At 38.8% G+C, this 17916-nt stretch overlaps 1 protein-coding gene across 3 annotated transcripts in view; it reads right to left on the reverse strand.

The window, feature by feature from the left end:
• The window catches only part of LOC141426907 (peroxisomal ATPase PEX1-like), a 24969-nt gene extending 7053 nt beyond the window's left edge, over window positions 1–17916 (reverse strand). For 2 of the 3 annotated variants that reach the window (XM_074086158.1, XM_074086160.1), the window contains exons 1-7: window positions 17651–17916; window positions 16873–17091; window positions 15071–16184; window positions 13869–14109; window positions 12855–13008; window positions 12314–12482; window positions 10802–10950 (exon numbers count right to left, since the gene is read on the reverse strand). In XM_074086158.1, the coding sequence (XP_073942259.1) occupies window positions 10802–10950; window positions 12314–12482; window positions 12855–13008; window positions 13869–14109; window positions 15071–16184; window positions 16873–17091; window positions 17651–17743 (2139 nt within the window). In that variant the 5' untranslated portion in view covers window positions 17744–17916. Of the gene's footprint in view, window positions 1–3494; window positions 3663–4026; window positions 4146–6057; window positions 6217–6751; window positions 6939–7884; window positions 7945–10120; window positions 10309–10801; window positions 10951–12313; window positions 12483–12854; window positions 13009–13868; window positions 14110–15070; window positions 16185–16872; window positions 17092–17650 lie in introns of those variants that run through there. The other variant, XM_074086159.1, reaches the window with a different exon arrangement.

Raw genomic sequence — 17916 nt, forward strand, 5'->3', positions numbered from 1 at the left:
TAGGGGGCACTCCATACACGTAACAGATTTTTTTTAACTCGCATCAACGTGTGGGACATAGTTCGACAGCTCTTTTGAAAAGATAGGTTTCTCAAAAAACTTTTTTGATTAAGTGAAGATTTCCGGAAATAATCGGTCCCAAAGTAGCAAAAATTGTGTCCCCCCCCCCTCTATCTTGTAAACCGTTTGTCCAAAAATATGGAAAGGTAACGCTTAATAAATACTTTCAACGAAAGTTGGTTTCAACATGATTGGATATACCGTTTTTGAGTTATTGCCGAAAAACTGCGCTTCTCAACAAAAGGACGTAAGCGCTGTGAAGATACGCTCTTTTTCTGGTAATAGATTTTAAGACTGTAGTAAGTGTTTTAATTGTGTTATAACGCACATAATATTACTTGATGTTTTTCGTAATGGCTACGGAACCCTATCTTGGGCGTGTCCGACACGCTCTTCGCCCGTTTTTTTAAGATTATCTTACTTTTTAACTGGTTTTATTCCGTCACATACTTAATAAAATAACTAAACTCCACTAACTAACCTAACGGTAATGAACAAACTTAGCTAATTAAAGCGCAGACGCGATAGCATCTGATCTGCGAACTTGGGATTGCTTCGCGCGGTGATTAGCTCGACTTGAGCGTAATGCTGTCGCAGTCTCGCAGTTTGGATGAATAATTTGGCATCTACACTCAACTTATAAAATTTATCTAACCGCATAAAATAAAATACAAATTTGACTTAAAAAACTATAAAATTAAAGAAACAATTACATGAAAAGAGCAATAATAATACAGGGATGTGTGGGGTCCCTTAGTTACAAAACTAAAACTAAACATGTAACTATATCTACGTTCAGTGGAAGTGTAGAATGCTTCCACCGTCATAAATAAGTGCTTTAATTCAATCACTGATGTCTTATGGTTATTCATTTATTTTAATAAAAAATATATTTAAAACTAAAATTATGGTCGCCCTGCTTTTTCATCTCCAACCTCTTTGAAAACTAACCGTCTTTGCCAGAACACTTAAGAAACTATGAGCAACTAGCTTTTGCCCGCGGCTTCGCCCGCGTGGAATTCGGTTATCGCGCGCTGTTCCCTCGGGAACTGTGCATTTTTCCAAGATAAAAAGTAGTCTATGACGATTAGACGCTATGTCACTCTCTGGCCCATAAACTATCTCTATGCCAAAAATCACGACGATCGGTCGCTCCGTTTCGACGTAAAAGACGGACAAACATACAAACACACACACTTTCGCATTTATAATATTAGTATGGATAATGTCACATTACATCAAAGTCAATCAACGTAAAAACAAAGTAGGATGACCATAATCTTGAATCATTCCAGTTATTCTTTTTTTCTTGCTGTACAAAACAAACTAAGACCGAGGGTTGCGTGGCCAAACCCAATAACTTCTACACAGTGTTCATTTTTCAATAGTCAATTATTTTCAACATTATAAGTAGGTATATTATATACTTATAATACCTTTAGTCCTATCCTATTGTGGTCTTTTGATCAAAGTAGGTATATTAGATGTTAATTTTTTACTCTACGATCCCGAAATCAATATAATCTTTATGCTACTAACCATACCATAATATACATATATTTGACTCTATGACTGTATAGATATTAATGCCCTCGACTGTACCAGACTCCTATTTGGACGTAACAGATTTGTTTTGACGTGGTAGATTTTTTTTGACATTCATAAGTGCTTGTTATAGCCTAAATTGAATAAAGATATTTTGACTTTGACTTTGACTTTAATAAGGCCCTCCGTTAATATCAGTCTGTCTGTCTCTCAAACGGATGGACCGATTGCAATGCGGTTTTTTTTTACGTGAAAGAGACTTCCTTGCGGTGATTCTTAGCTGTATTTGATAAAATCGGTTTAGCCGATTTTAGGATATTGGCTTTTGAAATGACGATGTGCGGATATTTCAACTTTTAATAATTTACTAGCTGTTGTCCGCGTAGAAGTATGAGAAATAGTTTACACATCCTATTCTCAGACCTACCGAATATACACAAAAAAATTACAAACATTTTTGACCCGAGAATTTTATATATTAGATTTATTTACTTTACCTATGTATACAGGTTGTCCATGTGTATTTTGTAGTTAAATTTGAGCCCTAAGAGAATATTTAGATTAAATTTAGTGTAGTCGGTTCCCTAACTTATGTATCCACTTTTTCATACTAGTTGCATAGAAAAGTGGATAGCTACTTATGTTAGGGGACCGACTGTACATTTTGTAAGTAGGTTGGATAAGCGCAAATTAGGGAATACAAAACCGGTTTTGATGTATGGAGAAAAACCGAAAACCGGTTTTGTATTCCCTAGCGCAAATACAGCAATATAATATTAAGCTTGGCAAAAATGTTATATGTTTTTTTATTTTTATTAAAGTTTATTTTTTCCATGGTGTTAGAAACGTCTTTTGTTTTGAAAAGTACTTATATCAAATATTTAAAAACGAGCTTGATAGATAATCAACAAACGGAGATCCTGCCTTTCACTTATCTTAGTTGTGGATTATCATAAGAACCACTCCAATTTATAAAGTATATTACATACTTACAAATACAGGTAACAAAGGAACACAATTAAACACAAGTAAGTATCTAAAAACCCGATTTATTTCTTTCAACAATAAATAATTAAAATAAAAACAACTGCAAAATATACAAACACCTATATAAAATTTGTGCTTAACTTATTAATAATTAACTATGACTCGCACCGTAGACAAAATAGCATTTTTTACATTATTAACGCCATTAGGCTGCGTTTCTACCAGAGAACTGTGAGGATGTGTTGCGAGGAATTTGTTTGTCATGAACTAAGAGAAACGCTTTACCTATCCTCGCTCCGCTCAGCTGTTTCCACTAGAGCTGTGCTGTGCGATGAATATGATAGGTAAATGAAGCGTTTTTTATTTATTTATTTATTTCTCATAGGTATTACATACACTTGCTTACTGTACATATCCACTCGCCAAACTGATATTACAGTTTGTTGGCGAGAACGCGCTCGTTACAATTTAATTATATGTAACTACCTATTTGTTTAAACATGCATCCACATACAAAAACAAAATGAAAGTTACAACATATACATAGATGTGGATACTTTTGCAAACATGTACCCTAAGGCAGTTTTTGCAAAAGAATCCTTTTGAGAGTATTTTTAAACTTTTCTTATGCTACACTGGTTTCCTTCTCTTAGCCACTCAATCTTGTTAAATATTTTCGGAACTAGGAACTTATTTGTTCGTTTACCATAGTAATTTTTAGCACGACTTTGCACATATTGTTTTAATGTAACACTTTTGTATTATACTTGTTATTCTTAAGCGTCTTATAATCACTTTAGAAGTAATTTTTCTAAAGCTATTAAGTACTGCACTCTTATGTGTACTGGAAGAATTTTACATAATGTATATAACTTATTCTGTTTCTATTGTTCATGAAACACGTTCCTCGAAACCCATACGCACATCTCTGGTGAGACGCAGCCTAAAGTATGATAGCTAAGCTTATATATGTACTCTGTGGCTAAGCTAAGGTAACTCTTTGTTTCTCCATCTGACGCGACATAAGTTTCTGGTCGGGTGACAACTTGTCGCCACGGAACCTCTTGTATCTGTAAATAAAGAGACGTTTTATTACTATTTAAAAACTTAAACAGTTTAAAAATCTAAAAGGGTCAATCGGTGACGAGAAAAAGTTAATTTACCTAAAAATAAAATTTTGAACAAAAACTTTGATGTTCGGGGTAGTTGCAAAGATTAGTTTGTTTTGTTTTAAATGTGTGATGATAAAGCAGAGGAGGGTATGTAACTGTTCATAAAAAATCTCGCGTGATGCTTCTCATGTTTACTATTTTATTACTATTTTATTATATTACAAATCAACTCGATCACAGAACGTGAGTAAAATGCCACTTGCTAGATTTAAACTTAATGAACATAAACAAGTGAAACAAAACAATATTCAAATTATCTTACATCATATCGTAGAACACCCTTTGGTCTTTAGACAGAGAGGGTTTCGTCTCGAGGAGAGCACTCTGTATATCGGCTTTGCTAACGATCACTGACTCCATGTCTTTCTCCACTCCGCTCAGCTGTGACAAACACAAAAAAGTTAAATATCAATTATACTGATTTGATCACACAGCGAAAATACTACTAACACTTTGTTTTCGAAAATAACAGAATAAAACGGTTCAACTCACGATTATAATTAAGGGACATAGACTGATTATCCCTGATTTATAATCGTCCTAACCATTTAATTGTGTAATTTTATAAATTACGACTATGTCTCACGAGTGCTTAAGTAAGGCCGCGACCACACCGCTGCTTAAAAAACGGTGACAGTACGGAATCGCAGTGACGCATCGTATGCGCACCGTTTTTATTGCATGCTCTCTATACCGCTGCTTAAGATACGCACGTCACTGCGATTCCGCACCGTGTAATTTGAGCAGCGGTGTGAAGGGCATGCGATAAAAACGGTGCACATATGATGCGTCACTGTGATTCCGTAATGTCACCTTTCTTTTAAAAAACTATACGCACGCAATCTAACGATATGGCCCAAAAAAAGTTAATAAAGTCTATCAACGAACGGAGCCGTCCATCGAAGTTAACGAAACCAAGAAGCTTTTCATCTGCAATGTAGATGAAGTAGGCGTTTACGTTTATTAAATTACCCACACTTATTAATAAATCACCACGCGCCAGCTCACACTATTTTTCATTACTTAAGGTATCAAATAACAAATAACCGGTGACACGCCACACGCGCTTCTAGGGAAAGCTTTTTCCTAACTAACCAATGATTTATGGCACCACGGGCAGTGAGTGTTTGACATGAGTATAGTTGATACTGCTATTCTATTGTAGGATGAAGTAGCAATATCTTACCAGATATTTATCAAGGCTACCAAGTGCACGGTGACAAGTTACGCCTTTTATGTCGGGGTAAGCATCTCACTGCGGTCTCTAGCGCACCTATGACCTATGGCACCGTAGGCTGCAAGTGTCTTCACATCACATCACATTGGTATAGACTGTCATTCTGATGATGCCTTAACTGTTGTTTCTCAAGGCTGCCGATTTGCACGGTGACGAGTAACACTTTTATCTCACTTTAGGATAATTTATTGAATCAGGCGTTACTTTGCGGAGGTCCGTATCAATGAACTAAAAGAATTTCCTTGCTCACCCGCGACCTTACGATAGCTAAGCTTGTGCAAAAAGTTATGCGTGTTCATGCAGTTCCTCCACCTCCACACTGTAAGAACACACACACATCACACAAACCCATCTATCACCACCACCACACTACACTGACGCGTTTCGAACTCAACCAGAGCTCATCTTCAGAGTGACACAACCGAACACCATGCTACCAGTTGTTAAGACTCAGTCAGTCAGTCAGTTGTTGTTGTTACCAGTTGTTGTCGAACAACTGGTAGCATGGTGTACGGTTGTGTCACTCTGAAGATGAGCTCTGGTTGAGTTCGAAACTGGAAATCTGGTTTGTGTGATGTGTGTGTGTTCTTACAGTGTGGAGGTGGAGGAACTGCATGAACACGCATATTTTGCATAAGCTTAGCTATCGTAAGGTCGCGGGTGAGCAAGGAAATTCTTTTAGTTCACTTTAGGATGTCGAGCGCACTGATGACTTATGGCAGGGATGGCGAAACAATGGCACGCGTGCCATTAACGGCACGCGACACAATATTTCGGGCACGTCACTGCTCACAAAATTTATTATGCACTAGGAAATTATACACCAGACACATTTAATTGTATGAAGAAGCTGGCTCATGCTATTTTAACTATTATTATTTTCCCAATAACCACAAACTAGAAATTATTTGATGGCACGTCTATGACCTCATTAATCATCTCTTTAGAAAAATGGCACGTTAATACGTAATGGTTCGCCATCCCTGGCTTATGGCATCGTGGACTGCGAGTGTTTCACATTAGTACAGACTGTCGTTCTGTTGAGTGATGTCTTACCAGTTGTTTCTCAAGGCTGCCGAGTTGAGCAGTGACGAGTAGCGCCTTGAGGTCAGCGGGCGAGAACCCTTCGGTGGCGGCCGCCAGCTGGGTTAAGTCCACGTCGGCAGCTGTCGCCACACTCTTGCTGAGTGTCTGTAGCACTGCGAGGCGATCGTTCTGTGGGTAAGTGAGAGAGTTCATAGAGTACCGTTTTTTATGCATCTGGCCAGTTGCGACCCGTAGAGTCGTTACGAGATAAGGTGAATCAGAGTGTTAAAAGAAAGGCACATAACCAGCACTGGTATTATTTCCCAACTTTAGGTCCTGACGCGTCACCGGCCGCTGACGCGGCTCGCTCGCTTCGCTCGTCGTCCTAAATTGACAGTAAAAGTGACCAATCAAATTACCGAAATCTCTTTGAAGCAGGAAATATTTGTCCCTTCAATGCAGCAGTAGGATGGTTGCGTACGGGGAACAAGTTGAGGAAAAACATCAGAATAAAACCATGTAGGTAGTGTACCAGTATGTAGCATGGTAATACCCTTATAGAAGTAGTGAGAGCCCTGAAAGAGAAACCCCTTCCTACACCTGAGACATCGATAGGGTAATAAAGTTTTTTCGGCAATTCCATGAACGACTAAGTCGTTCAAAAAATTTCTACTGGAGATGAGTGGACGGCTCCATGTCTTAGAGCTATTATATGGGCCTCTACCTGGTCCGGCGGAGCGCAGTATATGTGCCGCTGCAGTCGGCCTGGCCGCAACAAGGCGGGGTCGATCAGGTCGGGGCGTGAAGTGGCCGCTATAACGGGTCCCCGGGCGCCGCCCTCTGCGCCGTCCATACGCGCCAACAGTTGGTTCACCACGCGGTCGGTCACGCCTGTCGAGTCGTGGCCGCGTCTGTGGAAAAAAGACAGGATAAAAGAACACACACAAACCCATATATCACCACCACCACACTGTCTATACACTGACGCGTTTCGAACTGAACCAGAGCTCATCTTCACCTCATAATCTTCCTCTTTAATTTTTTTTAGAAACGTGTGTTCATCAGTTCCTCCACGAAGAAAAGGTAGATATAGGAATTAGATCGGGTGTTTACAAGCTTATTGTAATTACTGTAATAAAAATATATATAGGGCAGACAGGTCGGAGTTTTAATGCTAGATTTAAAGAACATGTTTCGCCGTGAAGGAATGAGTATCCAGACAGATCAATTTTTCCAAAACACTTGTTAGAATCAAATTTTAATGGACCTCCGCAAAGTAACGCCTGGTTCAATAAATTGATTTGTACTTTATAAAGTACGCGAGCACTTACGAGTACAGTCAAGTGCGAAGATCCTTCCTTTGGATATCGACACGGCCAAAATTACAAAAATGTGTATACTATACACATCCTTAATTTTAAGTTGTATTTTATTGTATATTGTCTATTTTATGCATGGAAACTTTTAAGTTTAATTATACAGATTAAAAAAGATGCCTGTCGCTTGAATCGTCACAATTGATAAAGGGTGTAGTGTCACTCTACAGGACAGGCCTAGCCTAGTGTAGGGTGTCACGGGAAATTGTTTTTTAAGAAATCTGCCGCAGTACCATATTTGTTAGATCGTTTTAATCTATTCATGAAATGTAAATTAACTGTTTCAATAAAATTTATTCTTATTCTTATTCTTAAGTGCATAAAGCCGTGTATTTTTGTAACTTTGGCCGTAACGATATCTTTGCATTTGACTGTACAGACAAAATTTCACGTGGCCCGAGATAACATTGAATCGTTTTGTCGTCGATGCATTTTTAGGCGATACAGGAAAAGCGTGACGTACTTACAATGCGGCACTTACTTGGGCGCGAGACTGTCGAACTCATCGAAGAAGAGTATGCAGGGTCGCTTCATGTCGGCCCTGGGGGTGAACAAAACTGTTAGCACGAGGTTCAATATCAATCAATTTGTATTTATGTATTACGGTTATCTTGAGGTGAAGGCTGACCAGAATTATATAAAACCTCGCCATATTGCGGAAAACCAATAGAATTAATTTCTTGCACTGGTAACACACTCACACACACAAACATCACGCCTGTATTCCCAAATGGGTTAGGAGAGCACACGAAACGTTACCGCTTCGGAGCCACTTTTAGGAATTTTAGGTTTTAAGTTTGACAAAAACGCACTGGTCACTCATTCAAATGTCATCTATCAAAGCTGACAAAGTTTAACGTAGTTGGCGCGTGGTATTTAAAAGTGTTATTTTGTATTTTTGTGCGTTAAAATGCCGAAGATTATCCATAGTCTTACAAGGATAATAATTGGGATGCACCAAAAAAAATAACCTATAGTTTTTATTTTATTTTGGAAAGAATAGGATATTTTAAGATACCATTTTCGTTGTTTTGAATTTGGATGAGTATCTAATTTTTTATATTTTTTACGAAATACGCTGGATGACGTCACAGTGAGACAGCCACGTTCCATTGCCTTGAAAAATTCAGGTCGTACATAACATAATCTGTGGCATTACAATTTGACAATAATTCAAGCAAGGTTTAGGGTCCTAAATGAACCATGACAAATAGTTTTATTTATTTCTCTTTTTTTAGCTTCGATTATTCCTGTTTGTTTAATGGAGTGATAGTAAATAGATATTTTTTTATTAAAATCTGATATTAACTTCTTTTGTATTAACTTGTAACATAGTCATTTAATAATTTAATTTGTAAAAATACATTGGAAATATTCGTGTACTTTTCGGACTTTACGGTAAATGAAAATTGTTTAAGGCCGGGTGCGCATCATGTGATTAAAGTTCTATCTTTGTCACTCTTTGCTATTATAAGCAGGACAGGAACATTTCAAACTGTCAGTTTGGTTAAGCATGTAGACCTGCTTTATAACTGCCTTTGTGACGAGACACCGCAGGGGTCAAATGAGGGTCATTACTTAAATTTTGATTATTTAACTCAGTTAATCACATTTTTGGAATCTGATTTCTGAAAACGCTTCACAAAGCCTATTTCTCCAAATGGTTTTCGATTTATTATATGTTGTCAAAAATTGGGACATCCCAATTCACAATGTATAAAAGTATTTGTCACAGAAAAAGTCTGAGGGGTTAGAAAATATTCCTTTAAATAACATCACCGACACCGTTGTCAATGACTGGTAGGTATCGTATAGTAAGTGTAAAGAATATTGCAATATAAAACGTATAAGTGCTGCCCTCGCGTCAGGTTTTTTGTATTCCTGGTCACCCTTTTTAATACCTCAAGGAAGAAGGTGGACTAAAATAAGCACGCAATTATAGTCCGTGCTTATTTTAGTCCAGCTTCCACGTGTTATTTATTTAACAATAAAAAATACAAAATTACTAGTAAAAATTCACCGTAAAAACAAAATCCGGTCAAATGCGAGTTCCGTACAGTAGGTACTTCGTATCTATGAATAGTCCAGCGGATTATGGAATGATTTTAGATTGGCTATTTACATAGACCGACAGACATAAAAAAAGAGATTTTCAGACTTTTCTTATTTCTGTACAAGAGTCACTTTCATACCAAATTCCAAGTTTCTAGGACAAGTGGAAGTACCCTATAGGTTTTACTTACCCTGGCAATTTATCGACGGTTAAGAATCAATAACAACATGCCAAAAGATGGCAGATAGACGGTATTGGTTCTCAACCGTCGTTATATGGAATGGAAACACCTTTTCACCATACAGTCATGTATCTTCTAATTGCGCTGACTTGAGAAGTCCCAAAAGACATGTACTGCCCTCTACATTTTGTCTTTTGCAAAGTAAACCCTTCATTTCATTTGATTGTGGACGAAGAGAAGTCTGCAGCAACTTTTTTTTATATACAGAATTAGGGTTTCGTTTGACCACAATCACGCTTGACGGTAAGCGAAGATGTGGACAAAGATAGAGCACGCTTGCCCAATAAATGGCCATTCGCCCTAGACTTGAAGGCGGCCAAATTGTAGCGATCAGGGAACACGGACACAGACGGGGCATTCCACTCCACAGCTGTCCAGATGACGAAGGATCAGCGAAAACGCTTTGTGCGTATTGGAACTTACTTGTCAAACACGTCCCGGACAGCTTTCTCGCTCTGCCCGATGTATTTGGACAGTAGTTCTGGTCCTTTCACTACTATGAGGCTCATGTTGTGAAGACGGGCCAGGCAGGAGCCCACGTGGGACTTGCCCGTGCCCGGGGCGCCGTACAGCAGGATCCCGCAGGACTGAGACGGGAAGAGGGCTGGATACTGGCGAAGAAGAATTAGAAGAATTATATTTGACTAACCTAATGCCCGCAACTCCGTCTAAGCTATTTTCATTTCATCATCATTCATCCGGAGGCCCAACTCCCCTCCCCCTTCCCCCTCCTCCGTCGCCCATTAGCCACCCTTTTAGGCCGGCAACGCACCCGCAGTCCTAATAATGCTGTAGGTGTCCATGGGCAGCGGTGATCACTTACCATCAGGTGACCCGCATGCCCGTTTGCCAGCTTTTGCGTTTGATAGCAAGCAAGCAGCAAGATATGAGTTCTTACAGTCGTCCTAGCATATGACGTCAAAGTCCATGACGGATCTCTCTGTCTAATTGACACTTTAAAACTTCCATAATTTACTTTGTTTTTAAAATATAAAAAAAAAGTACCACAATCTTTATTGTTTGAGAAACTGAGTTACATGGGGACTTTTCATAAGATTTTTTACCGATGCAACTTTGTTGTATTAAAATAAACATCCAACGTACCATGAGAGGCCAGAAGATGCACTCCGTAAGCTCCTGTTTGACGGCTTCCATGCCGCCAACGGGACCCCAGATGTCAAACGCATTACCCTCCTCTTTGCTCTTGGCTAAGCTCTCCACCAGCCGAGGCTGCGGCTCTTCCGGGTGCGACTCTGTGGTACGGTAAATCATAAAAAAAAAAACTAAAAAAAGGCATGATTTAAGGTCTCTCTACCCATTACACCGTATCATAACATGACCGCAATTAGAAACGTGTCAGGCCAAAATATATTATTTTCGTCACTTAAGCTCTGAAAGTAGGTTGCATTTAAATTGAAATCCGTGTTGTAAATTCGGTTTACATCTTTAGGGATGTAAGTAAACAAGGAGATTGTAATGCGTAATACTAACCTCAAAACCTCCATGCTGGCATAATGCTGCTGGCCAGTGCTGGCTGAATATGCCAAAGCCAAAGAGCGCGAGGCCATTGAAAAAAAAACAAGACGATTTGGCGCGATACATTTTCTTCCGCTGTTACAAATTGCGTATACATTTATATCGGTGTTTCTTTATTTCCTCGCATATGTGATGACAAATAGAGTGGTCAGCTCGAGTGTAAACTACGAAGTGTAAATGATCAATTACACCAGCGAACTATAAGCACCCTCGCTCGCTTTGCTCGCTCGTGCGCCTAAATATCTTGGGAGGTCTATGACGTACACGTTCATTCTGGGGCGTCAGTCAGTCCATCATTCTGGCTCCCTGTCATTCACATCTGATTGACGAAACATTATTGAAAACGTTTATTTTCAGCTGGACCATCAGTCTGACGAGTCTGAGAGGGTTATACGATAATTCTGTCGTCATTCCCCGTGTGTTGTCGGGTTAGAATTACAGCTCTCCATTTCTTCCGTGGATGTCGTGAGAGGCGACTGAGGACATAGGTTAAGGTATACCGTAGGCGACAGGCTAGCAACCTGTCACTATTGTACCGGTTTTGTCAAACTTAAAACCTAAAATTGCTAAGTGGCTCCGACGCGGTATCGTTTCGTGTGCTCTGCCTACCCCGTTTGGGAATACAGGCGTGATGTTTGTGTTTGTGCTTTTGTCATTCTGACCAGAACGATGGACTAAACCACAGATATAGATTACACTAGATAACGCAAACACCTCAATCTGTATGAAAACCAACCGTGTCACTTTTTTATATCTACTGTGACGTCTCAAGAGCGAATTAGAGATGTTAATTCCCCGATGTCGATTCAAATGCGCCGCCCGCCCGCACCGTGGGGCTCGAGTCAGTCACTAGTCATGATTAGTCAGTTAGCGGTCCGTCTTTGTATGTGGCCAACCTCGACGTTTGGTCGGGGTTCGGACACACGAAGTAGATGCATTTGCGTAATCTAGTGCAATCAATATCTGTGGACTAAACTGATACCAGAGTGTCTATAGGGGAGGCCTATGTCCAACAGTGGTTGTCCTACGGCTGTCATGACGATAAGGATGAAATAGTTGAACTTTTAAACTTGAACTCACTTTTCTTCTTAACAGCCTTGAATATCGTCCTGTTGAGATGGTCCGTGACGTCTCGTACGCTGTAGCCGGCAGTGCCCGCTGCTAATTTCACGATATCCTCGTCCAGCACGAGGAATTGCTCCCGGATCTTGCTGTTTATGAGGTGCTTGAATAGCTCCATTCTTTCTTCCTGAGAAGATATAGAGATTGATTACACAAGAAATTAAACTAAAATTTACAGACACCCAAACTGTCTTTCTTTTAATTTATCACAGTTATGCATATTATTTCAAAAAATACTCGTATGTTATTTCGTCTACAGTCAAGCTCGACCATTTGACCGGTATGCTTACAAACGTAAGCACCATAACTCTTAAACGGATGGTCATATTTTGATGCGATTTTTTTTAATCAAAGGCTAGTTCAATCCAGACGGTTCTACGTTACGGTAACGGTTGTTTTATTGATATGTTTCAGCCGTTTTTGCGCTAATGAGCTTTGAAATGACAATATCGGAGGTTTATCAACATTTCTACATTAGTTAGGACTTTGTACCACTTACATGGACCATCTCCGGTATATCGAAATGCGCGGTGAAGAGCGGCCGCCCGCCGAACTGCCGCAGCGTCGGGTGCAGCTCTCTCACACTCACAGCGGTCATCAGAACGACCACACCGGGACACGACTGCAGCAGCTGTTTTATTATCACCGCTAGCCTGAGAAGGAATAGAGAACACGCGTGGAGCACAAGTACACAAACTTAGGTTCTTTAAGGGAGACATCTCACACGCCTCCCCGCGTGAGGCGCAGAAGACGTGGGGGGGACTTATGAGGGTGTGGCCCTTTGGGTCAGTCCATTGCGTGACAGACATAAATATATATTTTTTATCTTTCTTTTCTTATTAGCAAGGCTCGGACAAACGCCCGTCATTTTGAAAACATAACCCTGTTCCATAGGTACACTAATTGGAAAATTTGAACAACCCCCCTCCAACCCCTGCCAACTTTCTCTTCAAATTATGATGAATTGAACAGTACAAATGGCTATGCACCATACCTGCAGTGTTGTTTATCCATACTATTGTTATAAATGCAAACGTGTGTTTGTATGTTTGTCCGTCTTTCACGTCGAAACGGATCGACGTGATTTTTGGCATAGAGATAGTTTATGGCCCGAGACTGACATGTTACTTTTTATCCCGAAAAAATGCACAGTTCCCGAGGGAACAGCGCGCGATAACCGAATTCCACGCGGGCGAAGCCACGGGCAAAAGCTAGTACCTATATAAATGTATGCAGAAGTAGGTATTATATCACAATCTTTAAGGGTAGTTAGGTTAATGAAGGCTCTACTTTCTTCCCCCCCCCCCCAAATTCAATTTACGAAGCATTCTTTTATCGCTATCCAACGAGAACTATGCAATTTACCGGGATAAAAACTATGCTATGGCCCTGGAACCCAGGATCTCAAACTATCTTCATACCAAATTTCATTTAAATTGGTAAAGCGGTTTAAGCGTAAAAAGGTATATTAGATAGATAGATAGATTAGTATGAAAGTAAGGAAAGCAAATACCTTTGATAATAAGCCACATCTTGCGGCGAAGATCCTTCTAGATTAGGTGGCACCAGACTGTCCACGTCATCGCAAATCAGGACCGCGGGACTCCTCTCTTGACACATCAGTATAGCCTTGCCCAGGGCTTCTGGTATGTCTTTGCGGCCTCTCAGAGACCGACAGTGGAGTATATGAGACCACACTGTAAGCTCTTTCTGGACTATGTGGCAGAGGGCGGATTTGCCTGTGCCATTAAGACCTGTAGAGCAGAGGGGCTTAGTCAAAATATTGAAGGACAGGGCCGGATTTAGAGGTCCAGAGGCCTTGGGGCAACAAAGAGTGGAACCCCCCCCCCCAAACTATTTTAATAGTTTAATACGAAATAAAAGTTTTTTTTTAACAGTATAAATGTTTGTACAAATTATTGTAGGTTAAGGTAAAACAGCGAAAAAAAAAATCAAAGGAAAAGTTGTTTACTCATCGGAATTTGAAAAAAAAATCCTAATTCTCTATTGTGGGGGGCCTTTTTTCTGGAGGCCCCAGGGCTGTAGCCCCAAATGCCCTCCCCTAAATCCGGCCCTGTTGAAGGAACAAACAGGTATTCATTTTGCTTTTGCCTTCTTTTTCTTCTTCTGCGGGGTGGGTGTTGTTTAACTGTCATCTAATGCAAGCTTCATTTGTCAAATAAGTTTGTTCTTGGTAAAAAAAAAACAAGACTTTTTGGTGTCATCAAACCTACATAACTATGTACACCAAATTCGAAGTCAATCTGGGCACTAGAATTGTATCAAAATGAACTAGCAAGATTTGAAGCAAACAAAGGTCAAGTTAAATAAAAGCTTGTAAAAACAGTACTTGTATATTTTTTGTAGCTATTCACTTATATATGCAATGAGTACAAATAATTTAATTTAGAACTTTTCTCCCCTCTGTTAGCATTTAAAGAAGTTATGGAGCATACATAGTTGAAGTAGTAAGTCTCTATACTCCATTTATTTTAACATTTGAAACTTAACGGTACAATTTGGACATGTTTTTAAATGAAACAAGGAAACTATTTAAAATTGTGTTAATTTCTATGACAAAAACATAATAAATACAGTTAATAAATGTACATGTACGTATTTTTAGTCTGTTTGTGTTCAAATTACCGACAATTTGACCGTTAATTCAAACCTTAAATTAATAGTATAGGAAATTATTAATAATAAATTGCTCACCAGTTACCAAAACGTTGCTCTTGATTTCCGAGACTCCTTTAAAAGTCGCCTCTCTATGGATTTCGAAGAACAGATATGCCACAACTTTCCGCACCAAGGCTTCAGTCGACTTGACCCCTCTGCAGTAATTTTTATAATCATAATCCAAGCTGATAGAAGGAACTTTAGGGAAATCAAAATCTGTGTCGCTCAAACATTTAGCACTAACAGTACACTGACGGAACGACTCTGAGTTGAGCAAAGTATACTTCAACTTATCTGGTTTCAATTTAAATTGTAAAAAGCCACTACTTATATGCACATTTTGCTTTACCATACCATCATTGATTAAGAACTTTTTACCAGAATGCGTGTTGTCTATGACACATTTTTTAAACTTCTCTATGACTTCAGCCTCATTTTGAGATTGCTCAGAATATGTTACAATATCCACATGCTCCGGTTGCTCTATGTTATCCCCAATTATTGTGAAAACAGTTTTCGTACCATTTTCAACATTAATGATGGCATTCAATGATTTTGGTATAAGTACTGTAGGTATGTGTTTATTATAAACTTCATGGCATAGACTTCTAAATACAATGTTATCTACGGGCACTATTTCAACACACAAATCATTTATATCTCTATTTCCTTGACTATCGTCTTCATCTTTAGTATCATGAATAATCGAAGGAATATTTCTCATTGTAGCTAAAATGATAGTGCTGTCTTTATATCTACTATCTAGTAAATCTTCATGCATAAAGACTATGTAAGGATGTATAAGATTCCTTTTCCCATCACTGTCTATTGGCAGAGCTCGAAGGTACAACCTCTTTGGTGGATTTAAATATGGCTGAAGCATGCCTTGGTTAATAATTCCTATATTATTGTATCCTTTCTGTTTGCCTTTTTCTTTGGGTATGTTCTCTGAAGATTGTGTGTTGCTGTGTAAAGTATTGAAAGCGTCTACTTTGACAACTATTCTGCTTTGGTTGACAAGCAGGCCTGTCTTTTTGGGAGTGAATATGATGGGCAATGAGATTGAGATCCAGACGACGCATTTTTGGTTGGCTACAACTAGTCGAAGCTGGTCGAGGATGCGGAGTTGCAGGAGCTCTGCATTATGTTCCTGGAATCAACAAATATGTAATAGGATTATGTCCATTCTTGACTACAATGTTATTTACTATAAAAATAGGTACAAAAAGTTTATCAAATTAAGAATAGGGAGAAGTTTGACGAAACACAAAAAATTATCAAAATCAAATCATTATTGTAATTGAAAATTAAATAGTATGACTCATGATTAGTCTGTAACAATCAAACTGATTTTCCGCCTTCCAGCAAGACTATAATTAAATGGTGAATGTGTTATTTATTCACTCAATTATAGCTTGACAAGTTTGTGCATGGCACTCGGTAGAACCCTGTTCCAGTCAGCATTTACTACACTTATCAAAAAAATCTTGACAAGGGCAGCAGAGGCTCTCTGTGACAGAGTTTTACAGTGTCACATACAAGCTTGTCAAGATATAGTCCCTACATTCCCAACTTAAATCATGTAATTTTTACTTGTAAAAAATTATGTCTTAGGAAAACTGGTAAAATTTTCTCTAAAATTTTTTTTTAGTTTAATCATGAATGTAAGTGTTGTAATGCTTGTAAAAAAATATATATATTATTACTTGCTAGCATCATTGCTTGCATTTCCTTTAAAAAAACTATTTTATTTTTGTATCTCCAGTTAAACTTACTTATTAAGTATTACAAGGTATTACATAATAATGTAACCTTTGATAGAAGATTTCAAAACTTACAAGGATCTCCTGATCATCCGGACTGTCTGTATCTATATAGAGCTCATCCAGCACCTTCACATCACCATACGGAGACACAAACACTTCCGCACCCTCGTCCAAGCCAAGCAAGCGGCCATATATGGGGTTACATGCTATGTGGCCTTCCGAAACACTGTTGCTGTAGACCACCCATAGCAGCAGCTGCTTATCTTTGAAGATCACTTGGACACTTTGAGCCTGAGAATTAAATGCGTCTATTAAATCATTAGTTTTTAGACTGGACCCTAAGCTGCAATAAAGAGCAGATCAAGGGGGCGAGGTGTAGTGGGAAGGGGCTGGGTTTAGGACACAGTACAGTAGATATTTTTCTAAACTCATAAATTTGAATAAAATGAACAAAAGGCAAAAGAGAAGTTATTTTCTTATTTGCAAAAATAAGTTTAATTTGACCATGTGACCCCCCATTTGGCATGGAGATAGCTCGAGACCCTGAGAAGTACAAAGGATAGTTTTTAACCTGGAAAGCTGTATGGTTCCTGTGGGTTCATATGAACAAATTCTTTTCAGATTATGTCGCAGACAGTACCTAGTCATAAGCATAACGTAATCCAAAATTAGATATCATTGAGGGATTGCTCCGTATCTAAAATTTTAGTCATCGAAATAGAAAACCTTTGGACATTGACATTGACCGAATAGGCTAATTTCAAAACAAAGATTTAACTCTTAAAACTACAATTGCAATGTTGTGCTTTTTACACTAAATACTGCTTCAGTGGTTTAAGAATTAACTTGCCTGTTCATTGTTAGAGCTGTATTTTGAATTCAAATAAGCAAAACAAGTCTTTTCGTGAGTGTAAGTCACTCGCAGTCTTGCTCCACCTAGCATCGTAATTATCGGTGTCTCGATGTTCAAATTGTATTGACAGTGAAAGATTTAGCATCAGGTGTGCTTAAAAGTACTAATCTGGAAAAAAATTAAAGGGAGGCATGGAAAATATACGTATTAGAAATATTATTTATCTTTTATAATCTGTCAGTGGCTCAGGGTCTCAGGGTCAC

Source organism: Choristoneura fumiferana, chromosome 3 (assembly GCF_025370935.1).
Source record: "Choristoneura fumiferana chromosome 3, NRCan_CFum_1, whole genome shotgun sequence".
NCBI classification, from domain to species: domain Eukaryota; kingdom Metazoa; phylum Arthropoda; class Insecta; order Lepidoptera; family Tortricidae; genus Choristoneura; species Choristoneura fumiferana.